The sequence below is a fragment of the Phalacrocorax carbo genome, chromosome 3 (genome assembly GCF_963921805.1).
Source record: "Phalacrocorax carbo chromosome 3, bPhaCar2.1, whole genome shotgun sequence".
Lineage (NCBI taxonomy): Eukaryota > Metazoa > Chordata > Aves > Suliformes > Phalacrocoracidae > Phalacrocorax > Phalacrocorax carbo.
In genome coordinates, this window is record NC_087515.1 from 123,115,799 (window position 1) to 123,134,223 (window position 18,425).

Sequence of the window (18,425 nt, forward strand, 5' to 3'; positions counted from 1 at the left end):
CTCATTTAAATAAAAGACCAAATGTCACTTGACTGCAATATTAAATGTATCTGTAGGGGGCTTTTTAATATAGCGGTAACAAGTATAATGAGAAATACTAACAGTTAGTTACGGTCAGATGTAAAGTTAGAAATAAGGTGAACAGTAACTGTAAAGGTGATTGACCACTGGAATGAAGTCACACCCTTTCTTCTGGTTCAGATCAAGACTAGATATGCTTTAATGAAGCATGTATAGAGTGAGTAAAAGAATAAAAAAGCCATAAAATCTACAAATCAGGAAGGCATTGCATGGAGTATATCTTGGCAAACCAGAGCAGGGCTTGGTTCAAGCACAGAAAAAATCTTGGATTTCTGTGTCTCTGAAAGATAGCACAAATTTGGTCGAAGCCAGTCTGATAGAAATTGTGTTGAGAGACTGCTTGCGTGTCTTAAAATATCTCTTGGTGACCTGCGTTTGATAATGGGATGGGATTAGTTCAGGTAATGGTTAAATATGTAATTGCTTGTCTTTGGGCGTGCAAGGGCCAGACTTTGGAAGGGCCTCTGAAGCAGATGCTGGCTTGGCCAGGACTCTGAGTGCTGTGTTGGTGTGGGTCAGACCTTGTGGCCGAGATGAAGGAAGAGCTAAACTGGGACATATGAGAGCTGAATTCCTGTTCTGTCTGTCATTGCCCAGGTCATGCCACATCCCTGTGCCTCGGCTTCATTTCCTATGAAACGTTTGCACCAACATTCACTTTCATATCTCTGTAGCCCAGTAGCTTCTCCAGCTAAAATGGCTTTCTTTCTTCTCTCTTTACATAGAATGGCTGTAAAAGCTACTCAAGCATTGTGGCTTAACTCTGCACAAAATACTGACTAAATTCTCAGGTCGGGCAGGTGCTTCTCTATATGAGTTGCCAGGCTTGTCCTGCCCATAACATTTCAACACCCAAACAAACATCCCGAACCTTGCCACCCACCGCATATAGCTATTGTTGTTTTGGGTGCTGGTGTATGTCTGTACCTGTGTATTGTCTGAAACAAGTGGAATTCAGAGAAACCAGCCCCGATGGATCATTGCTATTGTTGCCGGTGTTTTTCTAGATTGTAATTCAATTTGTGTGGGTCAACAGGCACGTTGTGTTACTGCTTTCCTTTTGCTTTTAGCTGCTGAATGGGCAGCTTCAAACAGATAGGAATGCATATCATGGGAGGAAATTATTTTCTTTTGCTGCCCTGTGTTTTGTGATGAGCCATTGCTGCTGATTCAGTGTGCAGCTGGAGACCTGTTTCATTCGTTTGTTTTATTTATAGTATTTTTAAAAAAGCTGTTCCTAGGTGAAGAGGGATTGAATCATGGAATATTCTTGCAGGTTACAGGATATATCAGAATGGCATTTTTAGTTGTTTTTCTTTACCCAGTTCTTTTAAATATTCAGGACGTGCCAAGAGGGTCCAGTGCCCCAAACCCCTTCATTATTAAGCCTTTTTTTCAGACTTTTACTATCATTTGGATAATTTTAATTTTCCTTTATTCTCTTACTGTTGCCTTGCATGTGCAGTTTGACAAGGAACAGTATTTTTGCCTTGATTTACTGAGTTGCCCTTTCTTGTACTGAGGTACTCTAACTTTGGATTTTTGGTTTTGTTTTCTTTTTAAAGTCAATATATCTCAGTCCCCCAGTTAAGCTATAGATCCAGTTCTAGTGCTGGATCTTCTCTGAGGTTCAAAAGTACTTTCTCTGCCCTAAGCACTCACCCTTCTCCAAGATGGAGCTGCGAGGATCTCCTCAGAATGGATGAAAATAATCTTTTGGGGTTTAGTTAATCTCCAAGTTCATATTTATTCAGTCTGCAAAAAAGGTAGTTGAAGATGCACGCAGGAAGATTTGTTTCAGATTGGGAAGTATCTACCTGCCTGTCCTGGTCTGCTGAAACCAGCACCTTTGATACACGTCTGCAGGGGGAACATCATCCTCTTACTGGGCTGAGCAGGACCTGACGGTCAGATGTCTGTCTCAGCAGAGATGATTGTGCAGCAATAATAATAATTTTTAAAAGTGCTCATTGTAGACAGCTGCTCAGGTACAACCTTGGAGAGCCTGGAAGGGCGTGGGCAGAAGGGGAGCTTAGAGGGAGCACTGTCCCACTCCCCTGACAAAGACACAAACCTTGAAATGGTGGCTTTCTTTTCCAGGGAAAGGAAAAACCTCTCCCCCCTGACCTTGGCCACCGCTCCTGCTCATGTGGCAGCACCTTGCTGCAGCTCCTATGGGCAAGGGGATTTTTTCCTAATTAGACCCTGGGGACCAAAGATTTAGGGTTTTTTTTAAATTTATTTTTAATTTAATTTAAATATTTACTTAAAGTCTTATTTAAATATTTATTTTAAAAGGAAAATCCAGGACCTCTGAGAGTGAGTGCAGTTGGTAGTAATCACGTTGTGCCCTGCTGTCAGTCAGAGGGTTTTTGTATTGACTGATATTTGGCTGGTCATTGGAAGTGTGAATTTATAAGTTTTCTCTATATTTGTTGTTTTTCAAGAACCACCTGTGCGCTCAGCACTTCACAGTAACAAAAAAAATATTCAGTTTCAGAGAGAATTATAAGTAAACATGAAGGAATAACCAATTCTTCAGAGCTTATTTAGGTACTTGAGTGAATTGGGCCTAGCTGTACAAAAATGTATATAAAATGTTCAGAAATTCTCTTACCAAATGCTAGTTTCACAATCATCTCTTTAGCCTAGATGCTCCAATAAGCTTTTTTCGGTGGGTGCTTGGCATATGCAGGTCAAATGGCACTCTGCAGCCTGCAGCTCTCCGACAGCCTGCAGAGGGAAACTGCTGCCTTCTCCAAAGTAGGAGCACAGGAGCAAATACAGTGCTGCCAGGGAAACTTCTTAAAGGAAGCAGGGAGAGATTCAGCCCTTCTCTAGGTATGATGGTTAGCTCCAATTACCTGTCTAAGAGTATAGTACCAGAAGGTGGTAAGGTGTGAATTATAATCGATTAACCATGCTGGGAAACAGATGAACCATGCCTGTTAACTGATTGCACAGCAAACTGTGAATATAAAATATAAAATAAATAAGAAACATATATAATATAAAGACATAACAGAATAAACAATAGATATAAATACAGAATATGAATTATATAATAATTTATACAAAATACAAAATATAAAACTGTAAATATAAAATATATAGAAGTGGTGTAGAAGACAAGACAGATTGTAGATTGATAGCATGAAATCTCTGTCTAATCCGCCCAGGATGAAACCTAGGTCCAAAACGCAAGCACAGCACAGAAGTACAATGTTCCCCTTGCACCGCTTTAAATATCCAGCTCTATCAGCCCAGACCTGAGTGTTCAGGTTAAACTGTAGCGACAAATTTTAGTGAATGTTTTCCTGTAGAACTGGCAGTAGGAAGATGGGAGAAGAAGAGGTGCAGGTGAGATTTTATGTCTATTTTCTTAAGCTCGAGAGAGGAAAAAACTGTGAGAAAGAACTTGTTTGTAAGAGTGCCAAAGAGTGATGGGGTCTGCAGCGTTGCAGATCAGGAAAAGATCATGAAAATGGGGCAACCAGAGGAAAACAGAATAAAGATTTGACTTACAGAGTGTGGTTGGAGACTGCCTTCAGAGGACGGGAAGGTGGCTCTGGGTTATGAACTTAATGATAAATAGGCGAGGGAACTTACAGGGCTTGAACGCCCCGTCACACTCCATTTCTGCCACGTCAAATGGGATTTGTTTGATCTGATAACAGGGCAGTTGGGTGGCAATGCCAAAGGAATGGAGTGGACAGGCAGGTGAAGGGGCAGGAGGTGGGGCAGATGTCGGTGTTGCTGTCACCAACTTGGTGAAGCCAGTGAACAGAGTATGTGGCTGAAAGGTGAGGGGCATGGTATGAAAGAAAATCAAGAAAGTTATTATTTTTTTGGGGGGGAGAGAGTGAGCAAGAGAGATTTGGGGAGGAAGTTACTGATTCCTTTAGAGACAGGTATGATAGGAAAGAATAGGCGGGAGGAGAGTTTTGCTGTACGACCATGCCGGGGTCGCTGCTGGTCTCGTTGGAGAGTGGCCCACTTGGAGCATGCGGGGCCTGCAGGGGGGAACGACTCAGGAGTGATGAGACTGAAGAAACCTCACAATATTGGGAACAGACAGCATGGTCAAGGATCCCAGAAGCAAGAGGACAGTAAGAGGTGAAGAGGTGGTAGGGAAATTGCAATGGCATAATTAAGTAAAATTTTGTATAAAGGGAAGGAAAGTCAAAATTATTTTATTAAGTAGCATTGAATGAAACTTAATGAAGTATTTTTAATGCTAGATAACAGGATACAATGAAATTAGAGGAAATTCAGTCTGAGCATCAAGTCAAAATGTCTTTTGAGAAAATTGTCAAAACTGTTTCCTATGGGAAATTTGTAAAGCAGCATCATTGGAGCATTTCAAACTGAACCAAACAGTACAGACACAGAGATTTAAGAAATCATCCTGCACTGAGGTGGCGAGTGGACTGGAAACGTGATCGAAACTCCACTCACTGATCCAACTATTTTTTCTATTTCTAACATTCATCATACATTACGTTCAGAATTCTGTACCATAAAACACTTGTACATTTTACTTCTACAAGTACACATACTCAAAATTTCGCTGTAGCTTTTGGAAAACAAAATTGTTTTCTTTTTTCTTGCACATTTGATATTGAAAATCCAGATCGTTTTGGTTTTAGATGAGTCACAAAGAATGTTTGCTTGCTGTTTGTGTGTACGTCTTAGACTCTTGTTTTCTTAGCAGGTATTTACATTTACAAACTCAGAACTTGCTCTCTGTTTTTCATTTAATGAAATATTCAGAGAGAGTCGCATTCCCCTCCTTTGCCGATGGCTATCGAAAAGACTACCTTGTAGTGTTACACCCTCTTTAATGGCTTAATTCAACTGTATGTTGGTGTAAAGGATCAGATGAACAAAGACAGCTGTTTTGGCAGCTAAGAAAAAATTAAAGGTGAAAAAACATCCCCTAAACACTAAACTCTGTCATGATTTCTCTGTGAGCATCTGGGAATCTGAAAATTTGTTTATGTTGCATTTGTATTCTCATAGCAGTAAGGCTTGGTCCGAACGCTGGTAATATTGCATTGATAAATATTTTTCTGAAGGTATTGTGCCTTGCATTGGGAAGTCATACTGAGATGCAAACATCAAACCAAAGACTAGTTTGAGCCTGCAATGTGCTGCTCCTTTGTGGTGCAACTTGATCTGCTTTCAGTGAAAGTCGTAAACATTCATCACATGTCGGGATGAAGCTTCTTTTATGCAGCACCGTTAACTCTGGAGATGCAAAAGGAGGTGGAAAGGCCAAGTCCTGCCACTGCGGGATAGCTCCTGAGAGTTACTTTTTCATCTTAAATCAATAGAAGTCACTGACGGACAGTATACATACGATGTTAAATAAGATACAAAATGAGGCCATCGAGGGCAGATTATGGCCTGCGCTGGGGTCAGCTGATGCCGTGGTAAATGCCCTCACCAGCGACACCCCCCATTCAGACCTTTATTTGCAGTGCCTGCAAGTGACTCTCTCTTCTAATACTGCAAATAAAGTAATGGAATTTCAATAAATAATTCAGCCCTGTATCTGATTTCAGGTTCAGCATTAACTTTCAGCACCTGGCTGCTGTTATTATTTGTTAGTCCGACACACTGCTTAGAGGCATGGAAATTTGGCTGCAATTCATCAACATTTGCAGAATATACTGTATGACCAGATTACTGTCCCTGGCTCAGAGATTTTAAACAGACATTCAAATTCCAGATGTGCACAGATTTAATTCTTAAAACTTCATGCAGGATTCGGGTACTGTAATGGGAACTGGAGCTCTGCATAAAGCTTGCTTTGGCGAAACAACTCCTTTATTTGCACCTGATGTCTACTAGAAACAGGAATAATTTGACTATAAATTGCATTGCCTGTGACACCTTTTGACAATGATCTATCTCATTTTATTTTCTGCAGCTTTTCTGGAGGAATGAATTTTTTACATATCTAATCAGTTCTCAGGATATAGAATCATCAATATTTAAAACTAATATAATTGGTGCTTTGTGAACAGCTAAACCAGATTCATTCCCAGATTCTTTTTCCAGAGCCCATAAAACTGCTTGTGATTTTAATCGCTTATTAGAGTGAAACTAGTGAATCCAAAATGTGACTCTGTTGCCACTGAAGTTGGTAGAATTTTTGTCTTTAGTGTGAATATCTTGTACGGATACTGACTGCTGTGGAAGCAGAACTATATCAAGTATATTCGAGTAGAACCCATTAACAGCTGTGGTGCCAAAAGGCCAAAACCAGAGTATGACCCTATAGGCATAAGCTTCCAAAAGGCCGGGGCTGCGTTCTGCACGCACAGAGTGTGAACAGCCATCCAGTATGAATATGTTGTGGGACAAGTTTATTTGTCTTAATAAAAGATTTGTGGCTTTCTTGTTCAACATCCTTACCTCTTCCTATGATACACACCAATGTAGCCAAGATAACCAAGCAGTAGCTGATGCTTGAGCATCTCTATTGACTTTAACTAAAATCGTGACCATTTTCTGAATACTGCTGAGGCCTGACTCCCCAAATCCCGTGACCGAGGTTCCTTCCACCAGATTAACTCATACACAGCAATGCAACTTTTAGAAAAAAGTATTACATATATAAGCGATGGGGTAAATGAGCTACCTTTAGCAAAATCCTACAAATGGGGTGTTTGTGGTCGACTTCCCTGGGAGTGAGAACTTCACCCTGCAATGCAAACATATACCACTAGAGGGGATTTTACTACCACTCTATATCTAGCATATGTCTATCCCGAAAAACCTTTCAAAACATATGTTCTAGTTCAACCACAAGATGTTGGCTACAGACTAGTGAATCTATGGTTTGTATTACGCAAAAGGTCAGGAAAGATTATTATAATTGTCCCTTCTGGCCATTAAACCTATGAGTGAAATTCTGGTCCCATCAAAGTCATGGGCAAAATTCCCATTGACTTCGCCAGGGCCAGACTTCATCCTGCACAGGTCAGAGGAAAGCAGAAGTCTGTGCCACCAAGCATCTAGCACTGACAGCAGGAACAGCTTTGTTGTCAGAGTCACTAATATATACTGTTAGAAAGGATTTTAAAACATCCTACGCACTCTCCACTCTGCAGCCGAATGAAATAAATCAAGGCCAGTTTTACCAACTTTTTTTTTCTTCGGATTTCTTCAAAGCCTCCACTAATGCAGATTACACAACCTCCTTAGAAAGCCTGATTTGTGCTTCATTATTCCTATAATTACACTGGATTTTTTTCCCCCTAAAGCTTTATTGTTGCAAATTAAGCTAAATACTTAATCCTATCCCCTGTGGGCATGAACAACAATGGATCATCATCCTCTTTGTAAAACAGTCTTCTACATGCTTGCGGACTGTTATGTAGCGGTAGAACACTGAATGTACATCACACTATCTAGTTGCTGTTGCTTGTAGACCCATAAGCTGATGATTCACACTCTCTGTGATTGACATAAAACCTCCTTTGCTTCATCCTCACAGCCTCACCAGTTATTCCCCAGCCTGTACTTGTACATTAGATTTCGTTCTTCTTACATCTTACACCTTGAGGTTATCTTTCTTGAATTCCATTTAAGTGATTTCAGACACTTTGTTCCAACTTCTTAGGGTCATTTTGGAGCCTACTCCTGTCCTGGAAAATACCAATAACTTCTCCATGCTTGTTGCTGTCAGGAAATTTTGTAGGGTTCGTGACTATTCCTTCCTCCATTTTGCTAATGGAAACATTAAGTATGACTCATCTTGTTGTAGACCTTCATGGTACCTCTGTTTGTTATGTGTTCCTAGACTAACAGGAAACTTGATTATTACTCCTCCATAGTATTTTTCCAACCACTCATACAAGCACTTTGCAAAGATTTTATACAGGTTCTATTTCACTACTTAGTTTATGAAAATACAATCTGGAGCTTATGTCAGAAGCCTTACAGATGTCAGCTTATAGATACCTGCTGTTTCCTTCCTACCCACTGCGCTGGACACCCTGTCAGAGAACAAAATTTGATTGATTTAATGTCATTTGCTCCTGATAAGTCCTTATTGTCTTTTCGTATCAGCTTTACATCTCCACATGTGCTTGTGAGCTTACCGTTTAATCCTTTGTTCCAGTATCTTTCTATATGTTAAACTGTAATTTCTGTATTTTTTATCTGCCATTTCTTGAGTTCTTTTCTTGTCCCTGTGGCATCTCACTCACAAGGAATTATTGATACATCCCCAAAAAGCAAAGCTTCTAAAAGCTGTTCCCTGTGGTTACCTCCAGTGGCTAATGTGGCTACACAGGATCCTGTGCCTTGATACTGGTGAGTGATGGGAGCACAATTGCTCTATTAGGTTGGAAAAGGCTCAGGAAGAAATGTAAAGGATGACTGTTATCCATCAAGCCAAGAAAGAAACATATATATCCAGTCCACTATGTCCAAAAGCACACGAACTTTGTGCATAGTCTGCTAACGAGAGCTGAGATGAGAATGGCAATTTTGGGTTTTGAAGAATTACAAGATTTTGCTCTAAATTGCTCTAAGTCTAAAAAGCACGTTTTAAAACATTCGCAGTGTTATTGAACAGAAGCTGTGGGTTTTCTGTGATGAGGGAAACTGAAATAGTCTCAGCAATTTTGAAAGGAAATTTTGGCTGGTGGGCGGGCTGCCGCGCAGCCAGGAGCCCTGCGAGTCCTGGACGAGCTGGATGTTGGGACCCCGTGCTCTTACAGCTTTGCGTGGTCCCAGCACCCTGCCCATCCTCTGGCTGGACCGCGGTGGGCAGCCAAAGACCAGGACTCCAGGCACGTTTCCAAGGTGGTATGGCCAAAGTCATTGCACATCTCCACCAGCTATCTGTCTAATTCCGAGTGTGCTCCTCAGAAGAATATCTTTCCAATGGAGGTTTTCTTTTCAACACTCATATTAATTTTTTGCCTAGTTGCCTAAGAAGTTCACAGTCAGGGATACTCCCAAGGCAGATCTAGAAAATTCTTACTAAGACTTTTAAAAGCAGCTATTTCTTCTGGGTGGCTCCCGGCCTGATTTTCCAAGTGAGGAGAGTTGATCCTTGTAAGAAGTCAGACGCCTTCAAATTGTCTCAGAGGATCTAAAACTGTTAACCACTTTGAACAAGGCAGCCTGCATTTACCACCCATCCTTTAGCCGGTATTTTGCTGACATTAAAAGAATCCCTATAAATGAAAGCTGTGCTATATGTGGTTTGTCTCTATGATACTGCTGAAATTACTTAACGACTCTCACTCTTCTGGGGGCTTTTCCCTTATACATCACTATGTGAAAGTCAGATTTGGTATGCAGAAATTCCTCACAGCAAAGCGTGATGGGACATGATCTAGAAAAAAGTATTTTGGTCCTTGATTCAGGAGCTGCTGTATACATTTTGATGTAGAAAGTTTCATTAGAATTCCTACTTCCTTTGATTACTTACTATCAATGTCTCATTAAGTTGAACACATGCCATGATAAGTAAGGGAACTACAAATATAAATGAGAACAAAATAATTTATTGGTCAAGGGTGTCAGACCAGTCTGTGCTTTTCTACTCTGATGATATTCATCGGGTTGTGGGCGTTTAGTTCTTTAAAGAAAGCAGAAGAGGTGATGGAATAGCATGAATCATTTTCACATGCTGAGTCTGCCTATCTGTGACCAGTCTGTAGTTTCCTAAATCCAGACTGTACATGACTGACTGGAGTTCTCAGGCATCTCAAAGTTTATTTCAAAGCAAAACTTATTTCATGCAGAACATACGCAGTGGTCACTGGCTCTAACAAAGCCCTTGAGGAAAACCAGCCGGAAAATAATGATCTACCAAACCTAAAGAAAATATTTGTCTTGTCTTAACTACTGATGCCCAGGTCTGCAACCTGCAATTCCATCTCCTGAGAATCCTGAATGTCTCAAAAGTACAAATACATATCTCCCAAAACTGCAGAGATCTGAGAAGTGCACGGCAGCTCCTTGGAGATCCTCAACTCCACTGACGTGCTGTTCAGCCGGTTTGAACCTGGTGTTAACACGCCAGCTTCGTTCAAATTGGCCGGCAGCGCAGACCAAGTTAAGCTTATGTGCATCTATAATGTACGCCTGTATGTATGCCAGACTTGGACAACATTTTGGCTGGCTTTTGGGGAGCTGGCTAAAGAATTTCACCACTTCCTTTTTGTTTTGTTACTACCCTGACAGTCTTTCTAGCAAATGCTCTATTTTTATTTGACATATATGCACATGGTCCATTTCTCTGTGTGTGTGCTTAGGAATATATTCCTGCTCTATCTTGCTCTCCCTCAGAAGGTTGCTGCTAAGAGTTTCTCCTAGCAAAACGAAATCTCGGAAAAAGTCCAATGACGTTAAAATGCAGCACATCAAATTTATTATTGTTGTTATAGGCCCCCGTTCAGAAAAGTACTTAAGGATGTGCTTAAGTCCCATTGCAATTGTCAGGACTTAAGAATATGCTTAAAGTCAAGCATATACTTCCTTTGAATTGGGATGTATTTCAGCACATGCTTAAATGCTTTCCTGACCGAAAGCCACCATCAGCAAGAGTGTCCTGTGATACACAGGACTTGTGCTACAAGATTTACTTCTTACTTGAGACCTACCAGTGCTGCTCTATGAATATACACTGAGCTCGCCTCTCTGTTGGTGGCACTCCAAATAGCTTACTGGCTTTTACATTTGGACGAGAAGTTGTGAAAGAAAAGAGACGAGAAACTGGAAAAAAATGATCCCTACTAAAGCAATACCTTGGCATGTCTCATCTCATGTTGCAGCCAATGATTTTTCCCTACAATGGAGATCTGTGCTATTGTGTGTGTGGTATAATTACTAAGACAGATTTTTTTTTAATGGCACAATAAATAGGATATTTCCTGGCCTGCTCTGCGTTTCGAATAGGATTTTCACTTCCCCTTTGGGTTCTGAGCGTAAGGAGAGTAAGTGTCAAAAGGCAGGCGCTTTCCCAATTTTAAAACCAAGAGGGTGTAACCATGTGTAATGTGAGCCTAGATTTTGATTGTAGGGATGTTGAAATCAAATCCCTCCTTAATCCTTACTGGGAAACATTGAGGTAAATTAGCCTGCCTGCCTTTGTTAACTTGTTAAAATCTATTTGAAAAAGAAATGTGCTTTAGTGTCATCAAAAATATCTGCCGACTTTACCACAGAATCCAAGAGAGCACTGGATCATTGCGTAGAAAGGCCTCAATGCAATTTAAAATGAAAAGAGAAGGAGAATAGATAAAACCAAATGTATTATTTTCCTGGAAAAAACACAGTGCTTTCCAACATGCAACTCTTTCCACTGCTGCCATTTTTAAGCTAGATGTTTAGTCTTTATTAATGATGGTAAATTTCTTTAAAGCTGCCATATTTTGGGAGTAACTGGAAGTGAAACTTGCTTTTTTCCTCCCCCTTAAGGTTAATTAAAATAATATACAGTTGTCTCTGTGCATTGCAGTCACTGTGCATGTACCAGTTGGAGTATTTTTGGAACAAGTGAGGAAGTTTATCCCCGTTACTTCATTTATAGCAAAGTAGTAGCTTGAACTCAGGAAGAGCTCCCTGTTCGTGTCATTCAGCTCTGCTGTGCAGTGGTTGGAGGCTCTCAGTACTACTGCTACTTTACAAAAATATTTGGCACAAGCTGATAAAATAACTGAGACTTTTTTCTTCTCCCCTAAAACCCTCTTAATTTTGTTCCTTGGTAATGTGGCATACATCCCCCGCTTGTGCACACAAATACATTTAAGGTATTAATTAAAAATAACTGAAGTATTTAAGGAGAAGCACCCTATAAATAATAAAGGGGGACATCTTGTTCATTCTCGCAATAACCCAGATAAAGGCAAGCAGCTGGTATGACAGTGGGGTTTTCCTGATGTGAGCCTGATGAATCAAGTTCCAGGGCAGGACCCTGCATCAGATGGTGTGAAGTACCCAAACAGCTGGAGGTTAAGTAGAAAAGCGTCTTTTTTTTAGTAGCTAAACTAATAAGAGTAAGTTTGTGTGAAGCAATGGGAGCAGAAAGTGATGCTTCCAAAATGGAGCGAATTAACTCTCTAGAAATTAGGCCTCCATGGATTCCAAGCTTATCTATTACTGGGGTCCACATTCATCCCACCTGAATTCAGACACTCACTGGATTCAGTCAAAGTGAAAAGCAGCTAGGTTCATCTTCAGGATGTGCATCCCGGCCTTGCCTGCACAGGAGACCTTCTCTTAGGCATCTCAGTTAAACTTCGGTGAAATGAGTATTGGCCAGAGGGTCTCACCCGGCAAATCCTCGAGTCTGTTTTACTCTTCCACAGTCATTGTGGGAATTTGCCTTTTCAGATGAGGTCCTTCTCCATCAGAGAGAGAAGGTGGCTCTGAAACCCTTTCTCAGCTTTGGGAGTTACAGTACACTTTAAAAACTCTGTTTCCTTGATCCTAGTGCCCACAAAAGCCTCAGGTCTATCCCTAGTTGCAGTCATTAAATCAGGAATATCCGGTGTTACTGGCAGGGAGACTGCCTATATCATCAAATTTCTCCTTTTTATAAGTGGTTGATAACTTTTGCTGTGCTTCAGGGAAGCTATGAGAGAAAGCTTTTGTGCTCATTTGTGAGTAACTGCAGGCATAGATGGTGTTTCTCCAGCTTATCAATTATTTGCTCTTTTCTTTCCATCCACTGTTTGAGTTCTTGATCTTGATCTTAATTCCTGCATTTCTGAGCCCGTCACCTTGGATGGATACATAATAGGCTTGTATTTAGGCACTACCGAGGTGCTTTAAGCAAGCTGTTTTTCTTTGAAGCTAAGAGTGACTAAGCCTGGGAAGTTCTCTGTTCTTCCTCATCTCCTGGTAGTTAACAGACTTCACAAGGGATCTCAAGACACTCTGTTAAGCCTTTGACATTATTACCTACTAAGGTTTTGCTCTTTCTGAGTGCTGAACATTGAATTACTGGCTGCTGTTAGAAGCAACGAGAAAGGATTCATAAAACCAACAGAGTCTTGCCTATAATTTCTGCAGAAAAAAAGCTGAATTTAATGGATAAATTGTGTTGCTGGGGAGATTTTGATTCTGTTCCCTTCTCTGTCACCAGTTTGCCTTGTGATTTGTGGTAGCATTTTCAGTTATGTCAGTCACATGAGATCAAAACCCATGAGTCAGACTCCACCCAAATCATGAGCCTGGCTTCCAGATCCAGGAGCTTTGAACAGAGATCATACCATACTTTTTCTTTAGTTTATCTTTTGTTTCTGGAATTTCCTCTGTCTATTCCCAACGTGTCTCTAGCAATTAATGTTTTCCACTCTTTTGGAAGCATTGGGAAGATATTTTGACAGTTTGGGACTGTTGGAGGCCTTGTTTGAACTCCACAATTAATTTTATTTTTGATGTCTAAAGTGAATCTTATTTCTTCCAGACTCCACATCTTTCTCCTGTCCCCAGTGACTTCTGCATACCCTAACCTCTCACAGCCCATCACTTCTGTGTCTTCATTGCCATTCGTCTGCTTTGTTCCCCCAATAATCCTCTCTGGTCTTGAGAGGACTTTTCACTATTGCCTTGCAGGATGGAGAACGTGTACAAAGATGCAGATCTGGGTAACCGCTAACCTGGTGCTTTGCCTGTTATTGTGAGACAAGACCCCTTTGCTCACAAGGTATTTGCAGGACTTGGCAAACCGGGGTTTTACACTCACTTTGAAGGGAGTCAGATGGAGAGTGAATCAGGCTCAATGGAGCCAAAGTATATCCAGAGAAGTTCAGATGAGAATCAGCCCTTCTGTCTGCAGTCTTTTGCCCTCTAATTCAGTCGTTGATCTGTTGTTTTTCAAATTTCAGGTTTGTAATATATTGTTTGTAGACTCAGTTAGCCAGCTCCACTATGAAGGGTATGATTATGATTGAGATGGTGAAAAAGCCAAGGGGAAATTTGGTGTCGTATCACTGTTTTCTCCTATAGCATTTGCCTCTTTTTAGGAAGGGTAAGAAGTTCTTGGCAATGGTTTAACAAGCCAAAGCCAAAACAACAAATGTGACTTTGCAGTAATTATTGCATGCAGTACGGTGGTGCCTGCTATTCCCATGGTAACACTGTCATTGTTTTGCCATGAAATTTGCAGAACAGAGCTAACTAATTAATGAAATTTTGCAAAACTAGGCTTCTCACACCTCAGGCAGAATGCATCTTCTCTTGCTCATCCTCTTGCAATACCACTCTTTCACCTACATTGTTTGATGGTTCTTGCATATGCCATGTGCCAGGCATATGCAAGATCCATAATTTCAGGTAAAAGTGCAGTCAAACTGTACCCCAGTTTCCAAATACCTCTAGAGTCTGCGTGTTTGAAACCAAATCTGAACCCAGAAAAAACCTCTTTACATCGCCCTAAACTTTACGATGGGCTGTCTCCAAGCCTTGAATCGATGTTCACTCCATATTCTGGTGGACTGGATTTTGTTTTTAAACCCAGAATCATAAAAAGCTGTGTTCAAGATATGAGAAAGATTCATGCCATCTACCAGAAAATCTTTCAGCTAAACATTTCACATGCAAGGCCTGAATTTGTAACAACAGGACACGTCTCACAATGTTCCTAGTTGTGCTGTGAACGTTTCACAGAACTGCAATAATTAGAAGTGATTCCTTCTTTAAGACCGAGAAATGCTACCTCACAGCTTGAATATTAATAAGATAAGATTTATGAGAGCAAACAGAGTAATATAATATTTTCTCCAAAGGAAAAGGGCCTGTATTTGCTTAGCTCTTTCATCAGCTGTTTTCGGACACACACTGTGTGCATAAAATACAGTTATGCAACCCATGTGGGTCAACAACGGATGGTTGGTTGCTTCACCAGGATTATAAGAATCTTTTAAACACAATGGTACCACAAATTAAAATGGAAATCTATCAAAACCATTATCGTTCTGAAAGCTTTGGCCACAAGCATAATTATTGTAGAAGGATGTTGTCCTTGGACACAGCTTTGGCTCAGTTCAGCTAGTGTTATTTGTATCCGTCCATGGCTCAAAGTCAGAATTTGCATGGCTAAGGACCATAAATTTTTAGAGGAAAAAACCAGACTGTTTCCTCAATGCTAACACTAGCAGTTTTATATTGTTTTGTAGTGGTTTGTAGGCAACTCATTAGGTACTAGAGGTATGAACAGAGTGAATGCGGTGGATGAAATCTGCCTTGAACCTTGGAAGGATTTGGATGGAGATTTCTGTCTGGATCTGGTTGTTTGAGTCTAAGGCTGTTGCTTTACTGGATGTGAACAAGAATGAGTGAATGTCTGGAGTCCTTGTGTTTAAGATCTGTGTTTTATCTAGATCTGAAAGTCCACATTTTAGTGGAAATAGTTTACCAATAGTAAAACGGTGAAGTAGATCTTAGGCTGATAGAAGCTGCAGTCCACAGACTTACATGGAGCAGAAATCCTGTCCCGAGTTTTCTAGCATGTCCATGAAGCAGACAGTCCTGCAGGGATGAGAGTAACTGAAGAGTATGCAGCCTCCTAGGTGTTGCTTGCCATCAGCAAGGGACACATCTTTACCCAGAGTTACCCGCAGGAGAGGCACCAGGTTGCTTTCTCAAGCTCCTGACAAAGTCTGAATCCTGGAGTAACTCTGTTCTTGTGTTGATGATAAACTACATTAAATAACAGGCACTGTCTGTTGTTTTTAAATTGGTTATTTTTCTTTCAACATCCAATTTTCCATCTTGAGGGAGGTAAGTGACTAACAAGTCTGAAATCTATTTTTCCTCTCGTTCCATCCCTCAGGCTGGTATAGATGGAGAAAGCATTGGGAACTGCCCGTTCTCACAGCGTCTCTTCATGATCCTGTGGCTCAAAGGAGTTGTGTTCAACGTTACCACTGTTGACCTGAAAAGGTAAAAATTGTTCAGTTCAATTGAAAATAGTTATATGATCCAGTGTTTGCCCTATAGAAAGGCCCCACCAAGTTCAATTAGATTTGTATCTAGCCTAGAGAGTCTGTGGTGCACAACAAAATAGTTGGGATTCAGATTTGGGGTTTTTCACTTGTGGAATGTTTTTATATTAAACAGGGTGCTTGAGGTAGTTTCAAAGTCTTCTAACCACAAACTACAGGAAAAAAAAAAAAAAAAAAAGGAAGGCAAACTGATTTTGTAGGAACTATAAATATCTGTGCAACTACCTGACCATAAAGATTACTGATTTCATTACTTTTTCTCTCTCTGCAGAAAGCCTGCTGACCTACACAATCTGGCTCCTGGGACCCACCCACCTTTCTTGACTTTTAATGGAGAAGTCAAGACAGATGTTAACAAGATTGAGGAATTCTTGGAAGAGACCCTTGCACCTCCAAAGTAAGAACTTGGGATTTTTTCAGTCAATATTCCATTTCCTAGGAATGAAAGATGTACTAAGAGGAGTTCCTAAAAAGCGATCCCTCCTCAATCTTTACTTACAGGAGTAATATTTATTTATGAAACTTGCTGGCTTCAGTGAGATGACTTCCATGTGTGAAGGTTGCTTGTATGACTAATAACTCCAGAATGTTTTCTCTGTACACATTTCAGGATGCCCTTGTATGCAGAATTAAGGAGACCAATACCAGAAAAATTTTATAGGGTTCTGGTGTCCACATTTTACAAAGCTAAAAATAACTTGGAATAGATGCCAGGAATTGCCACACAAAATGTCTGTGCCAGGGAAAGCATTTTACAGCAAAAAACTGGAGGTTTCTGAGCTGTATGGTGTATTAGAAAGGTTGGAAAGGGAACTGATTACAGAGTACAAGAGGCTCTGGAGGCAGAAAAGTGCTGATTATTCTAGTCAAGAAATGACAAGAGCCCATGACTGGAAGTTATAACCAAACTAATTCAGATTAGAAACAAGGTACAGATTTTTTCAGTATGGATGATTAACCATTGGAACAAGGTACCAAGGAAAGGTTCAGATTCACCAGGTATGCCTTAGTTAGTCAAACATTTTGGACTTAATACAAGGATAATGGGAAAAAAATTGTTGGCTTGTGTTTCGGATTTTAGAATCTATGAATCAATGAAAATTGGCTCAGTTCCTTACGGAGTGTTTTACCTCCAACTGAATCAGCAGCTCTAGGCCAGTCCTGAGGCAAGAGCGCAGATATTTAAATTTTCTGTACTCTGGTCCGAGACCACTGAAATCAGTAGAAGTCATAAGTTTGTGCTGGTCTTTCAAATCAATATATTCCTTTGCACCAGATGTCTATAAAAAACAATTCAGAGACTGAAAACTTGATGTTCCTTCACCTGGGTAATACTAACATACCTTGCTATTACAGCCTGGAGTACATTTTCAGCATAGGGAATTAGACACGACTGCCATGCATAGTAGAGCGAGCTGACTGCCAAACTCCCCTGCACCTTTCTGGAAATTTATGCTTCCTTCTGATTTAAGGCCACTGTATCTTGGATCGTGGTCACATAAAGCACCACTGCAATTACCTTTGTCATGAAGCCATCCTTGTGTAACTATCCAAACGCCTACCTTGACAGACACAGATATTATTAAGAGGGACTTGCCAAGCTGTTGTTTTGAGATAGATGACAGCGTTAATTGCAGTTCCTTGTTCAGGGCTTTTTTCTTCCTTCTGACAAATTGTATTTATAATCATCAGTATGTTGCTGGTAACAAGATGTTACTCTCCACACTGCTTCTCCCTTTTCAGGTACCCCAAGCTGGCTGCTAAGCACCGGGAATCAAACACTGCTGGAATCGATATCTTCTCCAAATTTTCTGCATACATCAAAAATACCAAGCAGCAGGATAATGCTGGTGAGTAGGATCGTTACCAAATGTGCCAGGGAGTTTGTGTACTTGAAACTGGAATAATTTTGCCATTCTTCCATGATTTTTTTATAAACTCTGTTCATATGACGTCAGGTACCACTGCTGATCAACCTGAGATGGTAGGTTCAGTGGACTCAATTCAAATGTCCGCACTTGAATTGACTACATTTATACTTGTAAATAAAAGAGGCTGCAGAGCATTCAGAGCATTCAGTAGCCCCTTTACCAATTGCCATGACATGGCTCCTGTCCATACAGCCCAGCGTCCTCACCAGAAAGGGATCCCGTACTACTTACTGGAGGTGGCTGGTGGCCCGTGCTACCTCCTCTACTCTGCCCAGGCACTACTTAGAGGAGTGCTAATTGACTGGACCCAAACCCATGCTAGTACTGAAAATTTAACAGTGAATGGTAGGGTGGGAGCAACCCATGCCCTGACCCTTCATAATTTGTTAGGTGTGGCCATCAGATCCTTGGCCCAGTTATCTCATGATTA

The 18,425-nt window shown here is 40.7% G+C and overlaps 1 protein-coding gene across 3 annotated transcripts in view; it reads left to right on the plus strand.

Moving 5' to 3' along the window:
* CLIC5 (chloride intracellular channel 5) overlaps positions 1–18,425 on the plus strand; it is a 93,349-nt gene that overhangs the window by 43,942 nt on the left and 30,982 nt on the right. For all 3 annotated transcript variants that reach the window (XM_064448200.1, XM_064448198.1, XM_064448199.1), the window contains exons 2-4: positions 15,893–16,002; positions 16,336–16,461; positions 17,808–17,914. In XM_064448200.1, coding sequence (XP_064304270.1) covers positions 15,947–16,002; positions 16,336–16,461; positions 17,808–17,914 — 289 coding nt within the window. In that variant the 5' untranslated portion in view covers positions 15,893–15,946. The remainder of the gene's footprint in view (positions 1–15,892; positions 16,003–16,335; positions 16,462–17,807; positions 17,915–18,425) is intronic.